Source organism: Phoca vitulina, unplaced genomic scaffold (assembly GCF_004348235.1).
Source record: "Phoca vitulina isolate PV1807 unplaced genomic scaffold, GSC_HSeal_1.0 scaffold31, whole genome shotgun sequence".
In the NCBI taxonomy this organism is placed as follows: Eukaryota; Metazoa; Chordata; class Mammalia; order Carnivora; family Phocidae; genus Phoca; species Phoca vitulina.
The window spans coordinates 13,586,521-13,610,703 of record NW_022589734.1 but is presented as its reverse complement, the minus strand read 5'-3'; the positions used below and the strand labels follow the sequence as shown (position 1 = coordinate 13,610,703).

The 24,183-nt window shown below is 45.9% G+C and overlaps 1 protein-coding gene across 10 annotated transcripts in view; it reads right to left on the bottom strand.

Moving 5' to 3' along the window:
• PHACTR1 (phosphatase and actin regulator 1) overlaps nt 1-24,183 on the bottom strand; it is a 557,340-nt gene that overhangs the window by 67,125 nt on the left and 466,032 nt on the right. For 9 of the 10 annotated variants that reach the window (XM_032424836.1, XM_032424834.1, XM_032424839.1 and 6 more), the window contains one exon: nt 18,106-18,273. In XM_032424836.1, coding sequence (XP_032280727.1) covers nt 18,106-18,273 — 168 coding nt within the window. Of the gene's footprint in view, nt 1-15,927; nt 16,135-18,105; nt 18,274-24,183 lie in introns of all 10 variants that reach the window. The other variant, XM_032424844.1, reaches the window with a different exon arrangement.

Below are 24,183 nucleotides of genomic sequence, written 5' to 3'. Positions count from 1 at the left end.
CCGCAAGTAACATTGGTGCTGCTAACCTTAATGCCCTCCTCTGTAATCTGGGCATGATGCTTTCATGGATTCACTGTCACAGAGCTCAGGTGCCCCACGCGGAGGCCAGGTTTCCACGGTCTGTGTGCTGTGCAGCTCATCTCTTCCTGTCCACACTTGACCTCCATGAGGTCTGAGCTCGGTGGCTGGGCTGGTGGCCCACTCACGTGGCATCCAGAGTTGGGTTATTTGAACTGTAGGGAAGCTCCAACAGGTACTCCTGGGCCTTGGTGGAACCCCACACACCCAGCACCTCTCGGTTCCAGGACAGTGGTTTTGAAGCTTCCCAGAGATGCCCCAAACTCAGGGGAGCTGCAGGACAGACCAGCCCTCGGGCCACCTTTGGGACAACCTTGCAAATTCCTGGAGATGATCTAGCACGGGTGGGGGGCAGGGTTGAGTCTTGTGGGCTGCAGGCTGGCCTGGGAGAAGCTCGGCCAGGAAGGGCACGGCGGGGGAGGAGTCAGAGCGCTCTCGACTTCACACCTGGTATCCACATCAGGAGGACCGCAGGCTTCTGCGTCTTGCTCCCAGAGGCCTTAGATTTTTCTCCATCTGTCTGTCTACTCTGAGTGTGGCCTTCGTCAGTTTAATTTCCCCACAGTTCTACCGAAGTGACAGCCCGAGGGCACCAATCTGCTGTCACACCTTCGTTTAAACCCCACCAATGGCCTAGATATAAAGCCCACCTTCCTGACGCGTCATCCAAGCCTCCCAAGGTCTGTGTGCTGTTCAGCTCATCTCTCTATGCCCACACTTTACCTCCTGAAGTCTGCTCTGGTTCCCCTATGAGAAATGGCCTCTCCTATCGTATCTGAAAAGCCTTAGATCTGGGTCTCCTACGACACCTACTGCTTTTCTCCCGTGGGTTTTCCTTATTTGCTGGCCCACAAATTCAGTCTCCACCCTCCCCTAAATCCCACGGGGGGGGGGGGGCCTTTGTCCCTCACATTCTCCACATGGGCTGTCGTGGTCCTCCCTGGTCTCCTCAAGGCCCCCCTCCCTCAGCAGCTCCTACCTCACAGAGAAACCCGAGGTGCACGGGCCAGGCCTCTCCTTCCCTCCAGAACTTCCGTGTTCCCCAGACTACCTGATGTTCGCACATCCCTGGGCCTCTGCCACATTCCCTCCTCAGTTTGGAATATTCCTCTCTGTTTTGTCTTCCGGGTCCATTCCTCCTCTCCCTTCAAGATCCAATTCAAAAATTACCTCCCCCGAGAAGCCTTCCTGGGTCATTACAGCACTCCTTCCATTCCGAACCCAGTGGACCTCCTGTGGGCGTGAGGTGGGTCCGCGCCCACAGCAATGGTGACCACAGTGAAGGGGGAAAGAACTCTAGCCGCCCCTTGCCCCGTGCCAGATACCAAGTGCTTTTCACTTTAATCCTCACAGCGAGCCTGTGATGTACACTCGTTATCATCTCGCTTTTGCTGACGATGCCACTGGGCTCTGAGGACACCGAATGGTGCTTCCTGTTTACACAGCTGTCCCCTCTGCTGGAGAACCAGGACCTCGAATGATGTGTCACTCTCCCCTTAGCATCTTGTACGGTGCCCAGCACACACAGCAAGAGGCTCACAACATGTTTAGACAATGAGCTGACATTCTGATGCTCTGCGGTGGGATGAATTCGCACCTTCTTCCCCCAGAAATAGATACTCTCCGGGAGGGGGAGGGGAGGTACATGAGCATAAAATGAAAAACAATTTTAGGACCACGTAGCCAGGGGTGTATGGACACTAAACAGTGGATCCTACAGCTGAGATACAGGGGAGCTTCATACTTCCAGGGGACCTGATAAGCTTGCTCCCCAAGGCCAAAATGCCAACTGGTCGTAACCACAGGGCTCCCTCATGCTCCTCCACAAAGGCTCATCCCGTTTGTCACCATCCCCCACGCACACGACACAAAGTAACCTAACCACGTTCAGGTGCACGACCAATGGTGCTCATTCCAAAGTGGCTGAGAGGCAGAAACGCACCCCGTGTCCAGTTCCTGCTACTGAAGCGTCCACTCCCTTGGCTCTTGGAAGGCTTTGCACAACCCTAGTAAATGCAGTGTGTCTGGACGTGTTAAGGGTTTCTATCCAAGAACCTTTACCCGTTATTCCTTCCTTTGTATTCTAGCTGTCTATCTAAGGCAGGTAGGCGCTCACTCGCTTGAGCAGGAGGGCAGCATGGCATCATCTCTCTGGGAAGGAACGGTGATTACCTTGGGTTCTACCACCTTGCTCAGCTACCCCTTCCTACACGCACTCGACCACCGTGCCTCCTGCCACCACTTCCGCAGCAGAGCTTACTTGGCTTCTTCACTAGGAAAATGGCCAAGGGGACGCCAGAAAATTCTATCGGAACAGGCAAGGAGGTAATGACCAAATTAGTGGACATGGTTACTCTCACTGCTTGAGAAAAGAGATGCTGGGGTCCTGGAGGACCCCTTTCTCTTTTCCTGCCTGTGTTTCTTTTCTGGTTGTTTCACTACCCACGGTCATCAATTAAATAGGAGTAGGAAATGAAGATGAATTACTTAAAATAATTTTTTAGCTCAGTAGATTTGGTAAAAAGGGAGGAAAATGCGGAAAAGGTTAAATGGAATTACTGGCTTTCAGTGAATTGGCTCTGTAATCCCCATCTTTCTCCAACATGGTAGACAAGGGAGGGGGCCTAGGCAGCCCAGATCTTTAGTAACTCTCAGTGTCTATTTTTATATCTTCATGATACCTTAATACCAAGTCATTGCTCATAACAGATCTCGAGCCCTTTATACACCATCTGCCATTCTGAGTTTCTATCGCTTTATCTTTGTCCTTCGCAAACTTCTGTGTTCTCTGCCCCCTTGACAACTGCACCAGTCTGGGACCTCATCTCCTCTTGTAGGGTGGGTAACAGGGTCCACCCTTCTAATACATCTGTGCCCCGTACCAGACATATTCCTCTAGCACACGTCACGCTGGAGGTCCCCCCACGACTCCCTGCCCCAGTCACTGCTGTGGGCCATCCAGCCCTGCCCAGCGCCAGCAGGTGCCTCTTGCCCTGCATCTCCCTGGCCACTCTGGTCTCTCTGGGCAGGCCAGCTTCCCCACTGGGTTTCCCAGTAACCATGCTCATCCTCTCTCAGGGCCTTTGTCACACCTGCCCCCTGAAACACCCTCCCTGCCCGATGATCAAAATTGCATTCACCCTTCAAAGCACAACTAAAGACCCAACTCCCCACCTTGCAGGCTTTTCTGCTCCCGGTTAAGGCCAACTGCATTGGGATGGCTCCTCCCATGCGTGCTTCTGCTCTCCCCACAGGGTGCCCAGAGTGGAGCACAGCGAAGCCCAGACTCCTGCAGCCTCATGGTTCTCAACCCTGAGGGTGCGTTAGGCTCAGACTGATGCAGACCCTCCCACCCCCTCCCAGGGATTTTAGTGGGATTGGCGGGGGGGGGGGGGGGGTGCCAAGGTTTGCATCTTTTAAAAGACACGTTTGAAAACCACTCAACCTCTTACTCTTGTCCTTTTCTCTGAAAACAAAACAAAAAAGAGCACTAATTACTTCTTCTTTTTTTTAAGTAGATGCCACACCTAGCCCAGAGCCCAGTGATGCGGGGCTTGAACTCACGACCCTGAGATTAAGACCTGTGCTGAAATCCACAGTCAGATGCTCACCTGACTGAGCCACCCAGGCATCCCAAGAGCACTAATTCTTAAGCAGAGTTCTTGGACAACCTGTGACAGTCCCCTGATGCTTGGCTAGAAGTTTGTATTCCTGGCCTTCACCTCTGACCTACTGAATGAGAATCTCAGGGCCAGGTGTTTGGATTTTAAATGCTTCCCAGGTGCTCACCATATTCAGGGAGGAAGAGGAAAGAATCGGGGAGAATCACTGATTTGGGAGTGCTAACCTGCTTGGAGTACAATGCTGCCCAAGGCAGAGATATGATGCATCTATTCCATCCAGCCCCTGGGCCAACGTCCACCCTGAGTGGTCAGCGGCATGGTCTCCAGGTTCTATTTCTATGCCCCCCACATATAAAAAGTACAAGACTAATTTGCAGGAAACCAATGTACTGAAAGCTACACTGTCTAAGATCTATTCACCTAATGACTAGCTTTGTCTAAATCTAACATTTGCAATTAAGGGACTTGTCGTAAAACCAATTTGTCTAATGGCACTTCCAATTTAATTTTATATTTACAAAAATCACTTATGGATGAGCACTTTGTGGATGAAAAGATTTCTTAAATCCTTGTGGGTGAATTTTTTCTGTTTTATTTGCTTTAGAATACTTTAAGTACATTTCAGACAAGTTTGCCTAAAGAGCCTTTCTTCAAAATTTTGTCTCAAGCAATAAATACTTAATCAGATGTTTAGCTTTTCCTACCGACTTGATTCAGTGCATCAGATTCCTCGTTTCCTTCTTACTGATTTTCATATGTCCTATGTGTAGTGTATGGGTGTATTAAACAACAAAGGAAACATACTCATTTTCTGCTTAATGAGGCACTGACATTTTTGTAACAAGGACAGATTGAGATGAATGGATTGGGAATGGACTGCATGACCCCACCATTTCTCTCCAAGATGCCAAATTCTTACGGCAGTGATTTCAACCAACCTCACAGGGAAGGTCTGGGAGAGGCAAATTCCTGAGCCTCAGTCTCAGAGACTCAGATTCAGTAGGTTTACAGTGGGGTCTGGGAGTCTGCTTCGTAGAGAAGCTCCCAGATCACTCTGACCTCGGTAGAGACCACACTGAGAAAGTGCCCCGAGTTATTACCGGATTAAGCAGCACAAGATCATTACCAGAGTTTGTCATACTAAACACAGAAGATAAACCATAAAATCGCACACTCATTCAGCTCTGATAGCAACAGCAACTGCTTGATCTCTTTTATGTTCTGTTTTCCAATCTGTGAAATGGGGATGAAGATGTCATAGGCCTATTGCACAAATCACGTAAGATAAAGTGCATTCACTGTGTGGCATTGGGCCTGGCACTCCGTTAATAAACAGTAGTTCTATTCCTGGTTGCTGTCATTTTCATCATCCCATGATGATGGGAATGACTTCCTTAGGAAGGTCATCCAGCCTCCCCAGGGGGAAGGTGCCACCACTAGGCTCTCACGGGCCCCGTATTTCCCTTTGTCACAGCATCTCACATACAGTCGATTTAATCCATTTCATTTTTCTTGACTTGCTGCCGATTTTTATTCGCAGTAGGTGTAAGTGATGCATTAATTTTATGACATTGGGTGCGGCTCTTCCCCTCGTGGTCGCTAACAAGGAGCTGGGCCCAGCACGTAGCAGGGGCTTCATAAACATCTGCTGGTTTTCTTTCTCATCGTGTCTTGAGAGCCGTGGGAAGAGGTAGAACTTAACGACCACTTTCTCCTACCCTAAGGCTCTGCTAATCAAAGTGTGGTCCGAGGACTGGCAGTAGCAGAGCTTCCTGGGAGCGTGTCAGAAATGCAGAGTCTCAGGGCCCAGCCCGGGCCTTCTGAATGAGAATGTGCATCTTGACAAAGACCCCAGGGAGCCCTGCACAATCCACGCTGAGAAGCTATCCCCTCAGGGCCGCTCCTTTGTGAAGAGGACAAGTGCCCAGGGCCTTCTGGAGGAGATTCAGCTCTGGTGCTTGCTCTCTGAGGGCTGAGCAGGGCCTGTGGGGGGCTATTCTATTGCAAGTTGAGGCCTGTGAAATCACCATTGGGTTAGATCTCAGAAGAGCTGGAGTTTAATACCAGTTCCAAGACCAAGAAGCTCCGTCACTTTGCCTAAGACATTAGCCTTCCTGAGCCTCAGTTTGCTCATCTGTAGAAAGGGAGTATAACCCACTTCATAGGTCTGTTATGAGAAGTACAGGGATTAATGTCTACACAGCTTCTCCATGGGGACCAGCGGGCTGAAATCCAGTCTGAGGTCTGTGCTGGCATGGGCCTGAGTCATCCCAGAGGAAGGGGCAGCTTTCTGTGACTCATTCTTCCAAAGGGCACATTTTTATAATTTTACAAAGTCCCTGAACAGGTCAGTGGAGGGCCTGAGTATAAAATCCCTCCAGTCTAGTCCTTGATTCCTTGATATGTCAAAGGAGCTCAACAAATGTAGTCTTCACTGATCCTGAAAAAATAATATATTCCCTGCCTCTGCCACAGGTTGTCGTGAGGGTCAGACTAGAGGATGTGGACACGCTTTGTAATCTGCCGAGCATGGCATTCCTCTGGCCGGTTACTCACGGGACTCTTGAGGCCCCTGTGAGCGTCCCCTAGCCTGATGCTTCCTGTCTGGGGTGGGACGCAAGAAGCCAAGACAGGGACTGGGAGTGCTGGTGGTTTAGTATGTGGCGGTTCTAAGTAGGGAGGTGAAAAACTGGCTGAAAGTGAATGCAATAACAGGAAAGAGAGCTTCCAAAGGACGGTCTCGGCAGGCTTCCCTGCTTGCAGCAAAGCACTGCAGGAAGAGAAAAAGGTGAGGCCTTCCAGGTTTCAGGGTGTTGTTCTAATGCATGGCGCCCTGCATCAGCATTGAGGGCTAGTGGAAAAGAACACAGAACTGGGAGTGACAGAACCTAGATTCTCTGCTGTTCCATGGCTTGGGAAAGATAGCTAACGTTTTTTGGGATTCAGACTCTACCTCTACAAATCCAGGGATGAAAAAAGTCTCCTTTGCCTCGACAGCACCTCGCTGAATAAAAGAATGTTGCATCTATGGGATGCATGGTATTTATGGACTGTTGGAGGACACACTCTAACTCCTTCATCTCTAATGATGGCAGTGGCTGGTCCTGCGGGGGCAAACACAAAGCTTTCTGCTTGCTGACTCAGAAATGCATGAGTCCCTCGGCAGCCAGACTGATCGAGATGCAGTTATATTCATAAAACTGTCTATGTTGATGGAGTTCCAGAGAACAAGGAGAATAAACTCAAACTGTGAGTGTCACAGAGCCATAAAACCCAAGAAGGCTGTTATTTCCAAACATGACACAGCTCTGGCTTATGACTTCAGACAAGGAAAGGAAAACTCCAGATTACTTCTCTAGTCCATTCTTGTGCCACAGGACCGCAGTCTCTAACAGAACCAGTCTGGGCTAACGGCACACACCTCTAGCCTCTCTTCTCAAAAATTTTTTATTGTTATGTTAATCACCATACATCATTAGTTTTTGATGTAGTGTTCCATGATTCATTGTTTGCGTATAACACCCAGTGCTCCATGCAGAACATGCCCTCTTTAATACCCATCACCAGGCTAACCCATCCTCCCACCCCCCTCTCTTCTCGGCCTTTTGGCTAAGATCAAGTGTAGTCTCTCTTTTTTTTACTAACACCTGCTGTCGAAGCCCATTTATAACTGAGGATGCATCCGACCACGTGTCAATGAGAGTAGCACTTACTGTCTTAATGAACAAGGGTGTTGCAACAATTTCTCAGCCATTTGCCAACCTGGTTTCGGTGGGTTAGAGTCTCTTATCTCCTTTTATAGATACAGGCACTCAACCCAAGAACATAAAGAGATTCTACGAAGTGTACTTAGAACTTAAAACGAGAGTCCAGAGTCACCAAAGCCCGGAATCAGATTCCCCCTGGCTGCAAACAAAGATGCTCACACGAGTTCCGTCAATTCCTTCAGACCATCCCAGGGATTCTAAGTTCGTTGGTCCGATGCCTGGAAAGGCCACATGTGCCGACCAACCCCTTGAGTCAAGAGGGATGGTGTGGAGGGAAACAAGTAACAAACAAGTGACTTGTGTTACGTGCCGTAAGCCTGGCTTTGTCTCCCAAGCCAGGCTGGCACATGTAAACCAACGACCACCTGATGTTTGTGACAAACATGTCCTGAGACCTTCCAGAATCCTAAAATTGAGGGCCACGATAGCACACGTCACCAGCACCTGACTTTGTTTCTGAGTCACTTTCCACAACAAAATGTTTTAATTTACCCCTTCCAAAGACCATCTAGGCAGATGACAACAAGGAGGGAAGAACATGCCTCACGGGTATGGAGATGCTGGGCAGTTGGTGGGGGTCACAGCTGGGTCACCCGTCATCTTCGTAGGGCATGAAATTTGGTGGGTTTTTTTTTTTGAAGTAAAATTACACATTATTCATTGTCAGAAAACTGCTCTTAAAGAGTGACAACTCTAGGTATCCCTATATCATGACAACAAACACCTGCTGAGATCAGCATTTTGTTAGATTACAAATCATCTGCACAAAAGCCCACTATATGGTTTGATTTTGCAGCAATGAGGATGAGTGCTATTGCTCCCAGGGAGACCGGGGGAGGAGAGCAGTGTTCAACTATAACTGAACTATGGAAACTGAGGCTTCTGCAAGACAGGTACAAAGGACAGGAAGAAGGTTCTAGAGATGGACAACAGCAAGAAGCATGGACCCAACAGTGACCACCGGGAGGACAGCTATTTGTGACTATGCAGGAGAAGGCTGGGAGAGTCAGATCAAAGTCACAAAGTCATGAAGGGAAGCATGAACATGCTCATGTGATCTCAGAACACCAGAACCAATGAACAGATCGAGGATGTCCGAAAGTAAATTTAGATGGTATAAAATGAAATACTACATTGGGGCGCCTGGGTGGCTCAGGCAGTTAAGCGTCTGCCTTCAGCTCAGGTCATGATCCCGGGGTCCTAGGATTGAGTCCTGAGTTGGGTTCCTTGCTCAGCGGGGAGTCTGCTTCTCCCTCTGCCTCTGCCCCTCTCCCCTGCTCATGCTCGGTCTTTGTCTCTTTCTCAAATAAATAAAATTGTAAAAAAAAATGAAATACTACATAGACCTTATGGAGCTATGAAGAGGTAGAACATTCAGGGTGAAGGTGCGAGTAAGTTCAAGCCAGATCCTTAGATATTATAAACAGAAAAAAAGGATGGCTGCAATTCATCTTCAACCTTGCATCTACCCGATGCACAATACTTATTCATTGTTGAAGGACGCACTCCTAGCTCTTGCATTTATAGTGAGGGCGGTGGTTGGTCTAACCACCTGCACCTGGTGCACTACAAGGGCATTGCCGTTTTCCCTTGACAATCCCAGCATGCACTCTGACACCTCAGTCTGGACCACAAGTTTGACTGATGCATGACTGTCATGTTCTATCTGCTACTCTAATAAGGGACTGCTTTCCATCTGGTATCGGGGCTCCTTCAAGCTCTACAGAAGCATGAGGATCTGATTTTGTTTACGGCACAACTCAGAACCCGAGAACAAGGATCCTGCTACGAACTCGTGGGCAAATGATTATCCAGCACCTCCTTCAATGCCTCCGCCACAGCAGGTTCTCTCTCTTGCAAGCCCTCCTGTTCTGGGGCTTCTCAGTGCTAGCTGAGGACACAGCAAGGACCAAGGCCAACTCCATCCCCACTCTCAGGAAACTGACCCTGGGATATTAACACGATGTCCAAGAGAAGAATGAAGGGCAGCAGCTTGGTGCCCTTTGCAATTTCCAGTTGACAATGGCCATGCCCCAGTTTCCTTTATATTTCCAGTTACACCTCCAGCCCCCAGCATTATTGCCCATCAGATCCACAAGAGCATCAAGGAGACAAGCTGGGTTGAAATCAAGCAACTGCTGCTAAATGTCCACAAAACATGCCCACTCCTCCTCTGAAGTCAAATCCTTCATCATGGCATTCGAGGCTTTCGACAGTTTCCCTTCAACCCACTTCTGGCCTGATCTTTGATTACCTCCCTCCACGAAGCCAGCCACGCTGGGCTGTTGGCTAGTTCTTGAACATACTGTGCCTCTCACGCAGGTGCCTCTGTGAACTCTGCCTCCCAAGTCACAATGACCTCCTTTCCCCTCCATGACCTTCAAAATGTGACTCATCTTTAAGTTTTAAACACATCCTCCTTTATGATGTTTTTTTCTGATTCTTTCAAAAGGATTCGGTCTCCTGCTATTTGTATTTCTTGAGAACCATGTTTATACATCTTCATATGAAGCATTTGCTGTAGCTTATAATTGTCTACAACCCCTAGAGCTGATGAGGCAACACTGCTTATAAATTATATCAAGGCTGGCGGAGCACCTTGCACAGGGTGGGCCCTCAAAATAGAAGTGCCATCCAGCCTTAGAAAGGAAGGAAATCTGATCACAGCTACAGCATGGATGGACCTTGAGGGCATTATGCAAAGTGAAGTAAGCTTCTGATAAAAAGACAAATAACTATAGATTCCACATATCTGAGATGCCTCAAATCCTAGCAACAAGAAGTAAAGTGGTGGTTATCAGGGACGAAGCGGGGAGGAAAGGAAAAGGGGAGTCATTTAATAGGTACAGAGCTTCAATTTTGCAAGATGAAAAAGTTCTGGAAATCTGTTGCTTAACAGACGTCAATCTAGTTACCGTTACTGAATTGCACTTACAAACAGTTGAGAAGGTAAATTTTATGTTATGTTTTTACCACAATAAAAAAAAAAGTGCCAAGTGAATTCCATCTCCAACGTAACAAAGTGCCACAAAAAAAAGAAAGGTATTTTGTTGTCATCTTCATGCTGGTCACAGAGGTGAGAGGAGAGAGGACCCTTTAAAAAATGTTTTAAGAGAAAGTCCTCCCATGCACCAAGAAAGAATTTCTGCATCTTAAGAAAAGGAAATTAAGACTGGAAAAATACAGAAAATTGAGGATAAAGAGTAAATTTGGGTATACTTCCCATTCCTTCAAGGTATCAGTTACCCAGAGACTATGAACCTTAAACCTCTTTCTGAGGCCTCTGGGTTGTAGTTCATGTTTTCCATTTAAAGGCAGAGATGAAGCCCAAGGTCACGGTGGTCCAGTTACCAGTTTTCTTGTACTTTCCGAGTGGAATGCAAGGAGAGAGGCAAAAGTAGATGATTTTGTAGGATTGGAGAGGAAGCTGCAGGAGGACAAGGAAGGTGGGGAGGACACTGGAGAGAAATGGGGACACACAGTAAGGGACCCGGAAAGGAACAACGAGATCACAGATCAGAATGTCACTACAGAAGAGTATGCCGTGGACAGTGTCCACAAAACTCCAGAGACAGTATAAACAGGAATGTTGGTTTTGGTGTGACGAGCTCTGGATAGAAGATTCTCGTTAGACACGTGAGGTTGAGACGTACCAGAGGGCATGGATGCCATTTGCCAGGTAAGTGTGCAGTTGTAAAAACTTTGGAATGTTGAAACTAGCTATCGACCAACACAAGTTCCTTGTATTTCAGGGTCTAAAGACAAAGAAACCCTGGGCAGGTTCACATTAGCAGAAGGACTTATTTTTAAAGGATCAGCAACACTTCCTTTTCTTTTCATCTTTTCTTTTAAAGGTTTATTTATTTTAGAGAGAATAAGAGAGAGGGAGAACAAGCAGGAGAGGGGCAAAGGGAGAGACAGCATCTCAAGCAGGCTCCACAATGACTCGGGACTCGATCTCCCAACTCTAAGATCATGACCTGAGCCCAAGTCAAGAGCTGGACGCTTAACCGACTGAGCCACCCAGACACCCCAACACTTCCTTTTCTTTGCTGAACTGCTGGTCTCTAACTGTGGCCAAATGCTTCCCACATGATTTGCCCTGTTCTTGATTCTTACAGACTATTTCTAGCATGTTCTTCCAAACCCAACCCAACCGCATTCAAGTCCTCCTCTTCATAATCAAGTGCCTTGAGATTACTTATTTTTGAAAGACTGGATACACTTTTGTCTTTGAGTTATGCAAGTAAAGAAGCCAATTTCCTTTTTTAAAATTTAATCAATCAATCAATTTATGTATTTATTTTTGAGAGAGAGAGAGGGAGAGAAAGAGTGCAAGCAGTTGTGGGGGGGTGTTGAAGGACCAGAGGGAGAGTGAGAAAGAATCTTAAGCAGGCTCCATGTTCTGCACGGAGCCTAACAAGGGGCTTGATCTGAGGGTCATGGGTCAGGGTCATGACCTGAGCCGAAACCAAGAGTTGGATGCTTAACTGACTAAGCCACCCAGGTGTCCTGAGAAGCCAATTTTCTAAAAACAGACTGAACACACAAGGCCAAAAAAATCCAAAGAAAGCTCATGATTCCATTGTTTTAAATTTTAAGAACAGATATCTTAGTGAGGATGGTAGAAACTAATGGTTATGAGTAAGAACTCTGGAGTAAAACAAAGTGGGTCCATCTCTGCACTTACACTCTGTAACCATGGACCGAGTTATTTAACTCATCCAAAGAATTTCCTTTTCCTCCTCTAGGAAAGAGAGAATAACGATAATAGCATGGACTCCATAGGACTAAACGATATGCTGTAAAGTTCTCAAAAAAGGGCAGCTGCCGTCGTTATTACCCAAGTGTGAACGGCAGACTGTGAAGTCCAGCTCTCATGGGAGCTGATTATCCTTCATTTAAATGGCACCTACGGGGCCCCTAATCACAGGTACTGTACGCAGAGCCATGGATTATTCATGCAGCATGTCATATCGGACTCCTAGAGCCAGGATGGCTGGAGAGGTGACTGATGAAGACTTAGAAAGATAGGAGAGAGTGGTTTCTCCCCCACCCCCTTGCCCCACTTCAATCAACCCTTTTCCTCTGGGGTCCACCATCATCCCAAGAAAGATGCATTTTGAGAATCATTCACCTCAACCATCTGCATTATGCAACCAGCTCTGCTATGCACCGTACTTCCAGAACGGAAGGGATGGAATTTGATGCTCCTCTATCACACGCAGTTGGAGACCAGGATGATGACAAGGGAAGAAGAAAGATCGTCTGGGAGAGCAAGTAGGCTTCTCTCTACTTGCTGGCGAAAAGAGCAAATTCGTGAGACAGTCTCCAAGTTCCTAACGGTTTTCCTGATAAAGGGGAAGCGCATGCCAAAGCAGAGATATTTCTGCTTGTCTTTTCCTGATCATATACTTGGAAGTGACCCCAGGTCAGGCTCACGCTTTCTCTAGGATCCTACCGGACCATTAACCGCTGTCACTCTCTATTAATCACGCCTGGTGTCTTTCAAACTGTCTTGTGTTCCCTTTCAAAAATGTCAACAGGACAGCCGACAGGGAGAGAGAGCATGCTACAACTTAGAAGTCTCAATTTAGAGTTCTAGAATTCTTAGTTTATTAATTTCTTCTGACAGAGCCCAGATGTCTCCAGAGTAATTAGTAACAGAACAGGGTTAATGTAGCTGCCTCACGGTGATGCAGATTCATTATGACTGATTGTTCACTTACAAAAATTAAGCATGTCTAATTGAGTTTAAACCCAAAAGGACAGCACCAGGCTTGCAGCCCACAGATAGCTCCACCTATCTTGTCTTCCTCCTATTTCAGAGGCTATCAGATACTACAGCATGGTAAGGATTATTAGCTCTTACGTATTTTTATCCATCTGATCCAAGCTATCTAGAGGTGAGGTTTATAGAGAGTAGATAAGTCCACTCTCCTTGGAAAAGGACGGGGGAAGCCAGAGATTGGGCTAATTAAGATAGCCTCAGTCTCTCATGTAGCAAGAGTCCTGCGGATACCAGGCTGCCCAAGTTCATGGCTCATAGCTGAAGCTGGGAATGAAGTGTGCTTTCATCAATTAGATAACTAGATAAACTAGGGGATGTTGTTGGCTAAGAAATTCTGTCAATTCTTCTTTTAAAATGTCTTTTCTATTTTTCTGTTCTCTCTCCTCCTGCTGTGATCGGCCAGATGCTCGTGAGCTCATATTTCAGATACAGGAGTAGCTCTCCCCATAGTCTCCCTGGTTCAAATTATTCCATTTAATTCAACTAGTGATTCTGGAGAACGAGGCATAGGGCTAGCCTTTTTTAGGCCTTCCACCGTCTCTTTCTGTTCATTCTACACAGTGACCCAGGAAAATCTTTGAAAGGCTAGTTTTCATCACATTACTCCCCTGCTCAGAAACCTCCAAAGGTTCTCTGCTGTCACGGGAACAGAATCTAAATCCTCATACGCCTTACCTAGTGAACCCTTTCTCAATACATCCTGAGATAGACCCTCTGCCCCAGCTCGGCCACTGGTCATGGACCCAAAACAATGCCATCTCTGGGCCTCTGAGCAGGGCCTTCTCTCCTGGAATGTTCTCCCCTCATTCTCTATAAATGCCCTTTATGCTTGAAGGGACAGCTCAGGCTTCAGCCCTTCCATGCCCTTTTATCGGATTGCACGGAAATCCAACTGATACTCCGGAGAGTATTTTGGCACTGTATTATGTGTACATATAATAGAGATAACATACAAAATATATACATGTAAAATTTATACATTAAACTGTCATTTGCATCCACTTTGATACCTAGCACATGTGTGACGAATAAATATGAACTACATACAGGAGTTTATTTTGCAATATTTAATCTTCAGGGAAATTTGGCATCAAAGCTTTCAAAAGCCTACAGCTCTTCAAAGGTATATAATTGATTTCTAGAATTAGAATAAGCAACTCTAATCTAGAACGAAATTAGGAGAAACGCCGATGCTTATAAAGCAATGTATGCCGCTGAGGATGTTCGCTGTGGTGATTTTTACAACAGGAGATGGGAGAGTCCACAAGGGGCCAAACACGTAAATCCTACTCCACACCGGGCAGCTAACAAAAGCATGTTGGGGAGTATTTATGAACATGAGAATCAGTCCACAAGATAGCACTGCGTGCAAAAAGCTGCTGATAAGAGACTATGTATAGCAGGCATTTGACTTCCATTAGACAGACAGATAAAACAGACAATGGTTATCTCTTAGAGGCAAGTTTATGAGGGCATTTTCTCCTTTGTGCTTTTCTATGCATTTACATTTTGGGGCACTGGACTGAAGTGTTATTAACGTGTTGAACGGTTCCTTTAGATGGAAATGTGCTCTTTCAAACCACAAACATCTGGCTTGGATGGACACACACGTGGATAGAGTCGTTTGACTCAATCTTGTGTTTAAGCTGGACTTGAATGAAACTCAGCACCACGTGGGAGACACCCTCCTATCACAGAGACAACATTCCCTGGGTGAGGAATTAGGAAGCATGGGGTCTAAGCGTGCCCCTGCTGCAGAGTTCCTGCTAGGCCTGATAATGGCACTCATTTTTCTTAAACTTCAGCTTTTCTACTATAAAAGAGGCAAATATTCTGCCCTACCTCTATCCTCATCACGTCTCACAAAAATGTACAGAGATCAATTAGAAACTACGAAAATATCAAGTGCACTATAAAAAGGCAGCTGATCAGATGGAATGACTCTCAAGGTTAGAGAAACAACCCCCTGAAATCTTTACTCTTTAATTAAACCCCAACGTTAAATCAGAAGGTAGTGTCTGATTCATGGGCGGTGAAGTACAACTTCATTAGATGCCCAATTTAATAGCAGTGGGTGCGTTCACTAACACTTTCAACATGAAAACATAAAAATCATTTTAGGACAAAACTTAACTCGTCTTTTAAAAGTATTTCCCACAATACACAATACTTTGCAGATTGTCTCTACTTTTTTTTTTTTTTTTTAGCAGAACAAACAGCACAGACATGAATTTTAATAGAGGAAATACGCTGGGCTTCAGATCAATAATTTAAAGACAAAAGCTTTAAAGCTTTGGCAAACTCATTACAAAGGGAACAAGGTACGACTCTTCATCTTTGCAAAGATTTTGACATTGAACCTAATTCACCTCGATGGGCAAATCATCGTGAGTCAGTCACACAAATACCAATGTACATATTTACAGATACACATGACAGGGGCTCTTGGCATATGGCTGGTGGGTGCGTTTCGAATGCTTCTTGACAAAAACACACAAACCCAGATCACGATTGCGTGTACCAAGACGCACATGGAAACACCCAAACGTCCCACAGAGCAACCTCACCGGAGAGGTGCAACAGGGCTCAGATAAAAAGAAAGAGAATAAGAGATTATCCCTTGAAGGGAAGGCAGGGCTGCACGCCCCCGGAAGACATCTTGACTCACCTGTTAAGTGGTTGGCAATCCTGGCAGTGGGTTTGGGAGGCAGGGCGGGGGGTTGCTTGAGAAGGGACAGCTGCTTCACTGGGGTCTCCTCATGGTCTCCAGAGAAAGCAGCAGGTTTTTTGGGGGGCAGTAGCAGGACTGGTTTGGCTGAAGGATCTTGGGACAGGAGGACTCCAGACTCACTGGCAGAGGGACTCTCTTCAGACACTGAGGGGACAACCACACGACACACAGGAGACATTACACAAACGCAATGCAGGGGGGGCCGGCGGGAGCACACAGGACGGGGGTGTCGGTTAGCAACAGAGCGGAGCACCGACTGTTCCAGGCCGTTGTGAACGTGGGGAGAGTTAAAGAGAGGCTGCTAGAAATCCAATAAAGCGGGGGCGAGGGAGTGGAGGGACACATCAGGGAGGTTGAGGGCAGTAGGGGAGAGGGGGGGGGGGGGAAAGGGGGGGGAAAAAGGAAGAGGACATTTTCTCCAAACTATCCCAAGCTTCACCACTTCAACTTGGCATTTACACTACACCTTCTGTGAGTGCTCTAAACGTGACTCATGGGGCCACGGCAACAATCCACGGACGGCAGGTGCAGTGGGTCAGGGACAAAGTGCCCCTTCTGAACCAAACCAGCACCAAATGCTGGCATCTTCCCTTGGGCCTGTTTGCCCTTTGTCGAGTGGAAGACAGAGGAGATTCTGGGGCCTTATTTTTGCCCACTGGGTCTCCCCGGGTCTGGGACATGAAGCAATGAAGCAGTCTAGAGGCTGACAGCAGGCCGGGCATCCCCACATGCCCAGAGTGGCTGCTCGTCTAGGTTCTGGGGCCAGCCAAGCAGTTGTAGGGGCTCCTAGGAACCCTGACCCGACAAAGGATACACCAAGACAACGTCTTCCTGTCTCCCCGCTTCCTCTCTCCTCTCAGTTGCCGGAATGATGATTTTCTGTTTGATTTCCCCCGTTTCTCTTTGTTCGGCATTGGGTCTAGCTCTACCTTTCGGCCATGGGAGACCCCGACTGGCTCCAGTTAAGAGCTGTCCTGGGGCGGGGCGGGGGGGCAGCCTGGCCAATAAGACTGAAACTCTGAGTTCACTGGGATGACAGATCTCCCTCCAAGGGTCAAATCTGTGTGATTCCAATGTCACAAGAAAGGTTGGATGAGAAACACAATTCACTGCTTTAAGTTGGAAAAACCTGCTCAGCCTGAGGGGGAATGTAACTCAGGTGCATAGTGTCCTGCTTCTCATCGCTGCTGATTGGCATGACTCCAGTGACTCTCCCCTGACCTCTTCTTCCTCCCTAATCCAGGCTGCCGTGTCCCCTGCAGCACCAAGACCCTCATGAGCGCTCAGTTCTCCCCCTCTCCCAAGGGACGCCGTTATCATCAGCTCCCAAAGTGGAGCATGGAATGGACTCTGTGACCCCAGCTCTCCCGTCTTCCCACCTGAGCCCTGCTGATGTAGACTTTGCATATGGTGTGGAAAAAGGATGTGGTCTTTCTCCCCACACTCTGGAGATTCCGGGAGGTCCCTCCCCCTCCACCCCCCAAGGCTCGCCTCTTGACCACAGGGACCACTCCTCGCTGGCTGTTGGGAGGATCCCACCTTCTGAGGGAGTGAGTACTGACCATTCAGAGGGCTTTGGACCAAAGAAGTAGCGATGGTCCAATGGTACCAAATATCACCTGTCAGCAGCATACGAGTTAGCCAGTAAATTGTATACAATTTAATAGCCAATGAACACATCCACTGTGTACAGTAAACGGATACAATTTGCAGAACTGATGCAACCATTAGCTGGTATATGGAGACTGGGCTTAAAGGCCGTGCCAGGGTTTTACAAACACGTGAATTAGATAGGTATCCTTTAGAAGAAGTGTAGGATTCCTTAGCTTGAGCTTAATAGAAATGAGTGCTAGGGAAAAAAACAAAAAACAAAAAACCAGTGACATTTTAAATCCCCAATAGTACAAAAACAGGGCCTTCTTCTTTAAAGACATTAAGATTACAAAAAATGTTTTTGAAAAACTACAGAACAGTAAGTGTAAATATGTACTGATTGGGCAGTTTCGTCCCCATTTCCAGGAGATTCTTAGGCTTGGGCTGGTGCAAAACAGAACTTCCAAGTCCAGCCAGGCTACAGGTCCCAAATGCCACATGCAAGTCGACCAGGGGCATTACCTGTCCCATCCATGATGTCTGAAGGTTGGAGCACCTCGTATGAGCAGGGATCCCTGGGCATGGGGACCGGCTCCATTTCGGACAGGGCTGGCAGAGACAGCTGGCTGGAACTCAGGGACTGTCCGTTTTCCAGCGAATCATCTTCGTTCGATATGGAGAGCTCCCCATCTGTGGGAGCGAGAAGGGAGATGGCACAGTTAGACAATGCCCGCCTTCCAGGGAAGGGTGACAGTTATCGTCGGCTAATTGAATCTAAATGTTTTTGAACAATCTTTATCAAGGTCAATCTGTAAAATCTACACTTGTTCTTTCGCTTTTCAGATACTTATTTTATTTTTAGACATATGGCATTGGACTATGAGGGTGGCAATTTTCAGTGACCTCTAGCAAATCGCCTGTTTCCATCTTTCTAATCATAACTACCATATTTTGTATGTATTTTTTTTTAATGAAAGTGAATTAAAATTAACTTTTCTTCCCAATTTTGGAAAACCTGGAAAAACTGAGCAGGCCTCAAGGATTGGAAAACCAGGATTAGGAATGCCTACTTTAGGGAGCCAAGGGCTTCATGCCACTCAACAAACACCAGATGCATGGTTCTCTAAGGCTCTAGGAAAAATGCATCCTCTTTTGTCTTTACTCCCGCCAGCATCCAATTTCTCCAGGCAGATAAACGTTTAGGAGCTCGAAGCTCCCCCAGGCTTCCCTCCTGACAACAGGAACCACTCCTCACTGGCTACTGGGAAGGTCCCACCTGCAAACCTTCTGAGGGAATGAGTACTGACCACTCAAAGGGGGCTTCAGGCCACAGCTGAGGGCCACAGCATCCTAAGGATCCTGGAAGTAAGTGCCAGAATTCTCCCAGTGTCCACCAGTGGTCACGCCCTTGCGGGGAGCCGACTTTGATCTTGCTTAAAGCTCCTCAAAGCAAGGGGCCGGCAGCTAGTTAACACCACGGAGACGATCAAAGGCTCCCACACAATGGCCATTTGTCAAATCAAAATTCCCCCAGTGTGATTTCATCCTAGCCCAGGGGAGTCCTAAATAAAGAGGCATTAAAGTCAAATTAATTTTTAAAGAGGACGGAAAGCTGTTCCAGTAAGATGAATAAATATCCAGATGAAAGACTCCTAAGTTATGCTTAGTCAGAAACAGAAACCAGCAAAGCAATTACCTGCCTTAAAACTGGAAGAAAGAGGATTTACTTGTAGAAACAGTGACACAACTCCAAGGTGGATCTTGTATAAATAATCCTTTTCTTGTGCGATGCTCCTCCCAAGGCTTTAATTTTATACACAACAATATGTGGTGGTAAAAGGATGCTCCTCCAGCCCCCTCCCTCCCCAGTTAGAACTGGCCTGATGAAACGTTCAGCAGAGTCATCTACAAACCGACAGGCTTTTGACAGCATAGGGTTCAAGGACATAGGCTATTTCACCTGAATCTTGTATAAACATGGAAAAAAAATAGAATAGATATGCAAAAAAATCATCTGAGGCAGACGACAGAAAGCACTGACACACTTTAAGATTTTGGTTTTCTCCCCATTTTCTTCATTTGGCCTTTCTGTATGACCGGAATGGCTCGGCAGTTAGTATAACGATAATTACAAAATGATTACTACTCCCTGTTGATAAGAGAAGAAGCACAGTGTGGACTCTAAGTACTCAGCCAAACCGGGAGTCTTCAGGAGGGAAGGGCCTCGGGGGTGTGTTCCTGCATTGCCGTCCTGTCGGGGACGGTCCCCGGTCCCCTTAACACGCTTGAATTTAGCATGTTCACACTGATGCTGTGGAAAGTCGCACCGACTCATGTTCCCAGTTGGTGGAATAATGATGCCGCTGCCATTCAGTTTAACACATCTCTAGGAAACCACTTTGATTTTTGATGTTCCCAGTGTAATAAAAGTCTCGGTTAAGACAACCCGAGGAGGAGGGGGTGTTTCAGGGCCACTGCCAAGTTCTGCTTCTTGGGGCAACGATAGAATCAAATGACTGCTGTACTTTTGGGCAGGTAAGAAGTACTCCAGGAGGGGCGCCTGGGTGGCTCGGTCATTAAGTGTCTGCTTTTGGCTCAGGTCATGGTCCCAGGGTCCTGGGATCGAGCCCCGCATCGGGCTCCCTGCTCAGTGGGAAGCCTGCTTCTCCCTCTCCCATTCCCCCTGCTTGTGTTCCTTCTCTCGCTATGTCTCTATCTGTCAAATAAATAAATAAAATCTTTAAAAAAAAAAAAAAAGTACCCTAGAAGCAGTGCTAGGGAAAAGATACAACTGTAGTTGGATTCCTTTAGACTCTATGAATCTCGGTTTCATCAAGGCGGCTGGCTTAGTGCTGGAGGCTTTGCTAATATTGGAGAAGCAGTCCTAGGGACATAGAGACTCTCAAAAAATTTAGCTCCCCATAGATTAAACGTACCTTTGCTAAGTTGCAAAGACCCAAACCGCTTTGGAGAGGAAACAGTCTTGGTAATTCCACGGTCATAATTTCTAAAAATATATTTCCACCAAAAAGATAAAAATGAAGAAAAAAGAGTAAGACAACCTAACAGGAACAATTTATTTATTGGTACATATATTTTTTTAAAATTTTATTTGTTTATTTGAGAGAGAGAGACACAGCGAGAGAGGGAACACAAGCAGGGGGAGTGGGGGGAGGGAGAAGCAGGCTTCCCCCTGAGCAGGGAGCCCGATGCGGGGCTCGATCCCAGGACCCCGGGATCATGACCTGAGCCAAAGGCAGACGCTTAGCGACTGAGCCACCCAGGCGCCCCTCGGTACATATTTTTCATGGTTGTGATCTTACTACGCATTGGATTTAATGCCTTGTTTTTTTTTTTTTTAACTATTATAAACATTATAATTTGCATAATTATAATCTTAATGATTATATTGGATGAATAAACTGAATTTTATTTAGCTATCTTCCTATGGCTGATCATAACGGGGTTTCCCACGTTTTATGATATAATGAAACAGGAGCCTCTGCCAATCACTTCCCTGCATAAAGCCTTTTCTGCACTTAGCATTCTCCCCTCTTAGGAGAAATTCCAATAGACAAAACTTATGTGTGTTAATATTTTAATATCTAAGTGACAGATACTTGAATCTTGTAAAATTGTTTTGTGAAGGGTTTCTCTATTTACATAGCATCTGATACATACATCTGATCTATGGACAGATCACATGAATTTCATAGCTTTTGGTCATTTCTTCAATATTGACCTTCATAACCATGTTTTATCTACCTACCTACATATATATGTGTGTGTGTATGTATATATATATCTGATTCTATATCTATATATATCTATATATACACAAATATAAATATATCTCAATCTAGCAGAAATAAATTGAAACCATTCAACAAGTATGACAAATCCATTATTAATATCATTTATGACCAAGAATGGTAGTGACAAAAGTGAAGACCATCTGATTTGGATTCATTTAATACAGGGCTACAATGATGTTGCCGCTGTTAAGTAACAGCTGTTTTAAAATTCCTCTTGTGACCTTTTCAAACATACACAAAAGTAGAAATAGTAATACAACTGACCCCATTTACTCATCATCAAGCTAAGCAATCAGCTGGGAATTCCCAATGTTTGGTAATTCCAAATTCTATTAATTTGAAGAGTATGTAACTCTCGGCGTCCTTTCTATTTACAAGCACGGTTTTTATTGGCATTTTAATTTGCGTTACTAGAAATACTTTTTCTTTTTTAGGAAGAACCTAACCCTCCCAATGAAGAGGAGTCTCATGGATTATTTGTACCTTCATCTATCATCACTGTCTCTTGTTATGGGGGATGAGAAAGAGTTTGCTCTTTATACTAATATTAAAAATAATATCAAAAATAATATTACCCTATATAGTATTAGAACTTATTTTGATGTTTTACATGATCTTCTAAAATGAGCTGTAATAATGGTTTCCAAAATAGCACACAACAACTACCAGTAGAAGGAATGAGTAGTGGGAACAGGAAGAAGGGGGAAGGCTCTTGAGACCAGAGGGGTTGAGACGATGCTTCTCCAGCTTCAGTGGGCATCACAATTCCCTGGAGTGGGGCTGGGTTCCACCCCCAGAGTTTCTGCACCGGTAGTTTTGGGGTGGGAAAGAGAATATGCATGGCTAGCAAGTTCTTGGGGGATGCTGGAGCTGCTTTGGCTGCTCAGAATTCCACACTTTGAGACCCACTGGCTTGGAGGTTAGCAATCAGAGATGCAAGAGAAACTGGGACGGCAACAGTGCCTTATCATGATGAGGTCTGGGGCAGGAAATGCCATTTATGGGGCTAACACGGAACACAGACAGTTGGATTAAACCTCAAAGAGGACAAGAAAACAGGAGGTTGCATTTGTCTAACCAGGGATCGTGAATATGAACTTGTCACAAAGGAATATGGGACTGGGGAGAGCCGGAGGGGAGAGTGGAAAATTAAAAATGTGAGCCAGCTGCAGACATATTTAACAAGGTAAAACCAGGTCACAGAAGTGACAAGAGAACATGATGCGGAAGTGAGTGTAAGTCAAGGTTGTAAATTTTAAACGATGAGACACAGAAAGCAATGGATCTAAGCTGTAGAACTGGTCATAGAAATTGTACCAGCCTTCTCTTCGTGAGATGTAAGAAATGAAGATGTTGGTAGAGGCAGGTTAACAACCAAATCAAGGAGAGTGAAGGGAAAGGTGACGGTGAATTAATTCATTCAACTGGCAAACATCTGTCGAGAGCCTGTAATTAACAACACGCATCACAACCCAGAAACCGCAAGCTCTCACAATGACCTTGCGAGTAAGGCAGACGTTTGCTTTCAGCACCTTCTGATACATGTAGAAACCCCTGCCTGGTCTGCTGTCCCCCGAGCCCTGGAGCTTTACCACAGCCCATCCTGCCTTCCCTCCCACAAACCAGGCACGGCGCCAAGTGCTAAGGGAGGACAAAGACAACACAGATGAAGAAATGCAGAAACACAGACACCCGGAGGAATTAGTGTGAGAGGTGGAAAAAGAAGTGAGAGTGGGAAGAAAACCCTGAGACGCTGATGAAGAGAAATGAGAGCTGAAGTAAGATACAAGACTTGTGCTCTGCACAGGAGACCACGTATTTGAGGGGGATTTTGTCTCGCATGGAATTTTCTTTAATGTTCTGAAAGTATGATTTACGTAACAGTTGTGATCCAGAGAACTGGCTCAAAAGATACATTAAAAAATGTTTTATTTTGTTTTGGTTTATGTAGGAGTTATATCCATCCACCTAGAACTGGATGTCACCTTTGTGTCTATATTCAAGGGGTTTTTTTGTTTTAATTTTCCTCGATTATTGTTTTGCTTTAGGAATACTCTCTGGTTTTAGGGTGACTGACACCTTCTGATCAATGAAATTTTCTCAAAGCTTAAGCTTAAGTTTTTTTTTTAATTTTATTTTATTATGTTATGTTAGTCACCATACATCATCAGTTTTTGATGTAGTGTTCCACGATTCATTGTTTTTGTGTAACACCCAGTGCTCCATGCAGTACGTGCCCTCCTTAATGCCCATCACCGGGCTAACCCATCCCCCCACCCCCCTCCCCCTCTAGTTGTTTTTTTAAACATGAAGGTCACATGGAGAATGGGCAACAGGAATTCTTTTAGGTTTTCACAGATAGCCACGGAACAACATTTACGTTAAACAACATTAAAAATCACATAAAAGATATTTTGTTCTGAGAGGGCTCATGGTTCATGGCGCTTTGAAGTTGAAGACAAGAAAGTATCAATTTTAATTCTGAAAAAATATTTTATTTATTTATTTGAGAGAGAGAGAGAGAGCACAAGCAGGGGGAGTAGCAGAGGGAGAGGGAGAAGCAGAATCCCCACTGAGCAGGGAGCCCAATGTGGGGCTTGGTCCCAGGACCCTGGGATCATGACCTGAGCTGAAGGCAGATGCTTAACCGACTGAGCCACCCAGGTGCCCCTAAAAAAAATACTTTAATATAAACTTAAGCTCTCCCCCCAAATCTGATTTTCTAGGATATGCATATGGATTATATAAAAACCTATGTTTAAAAATGCATTTCTAGTTGGATAAG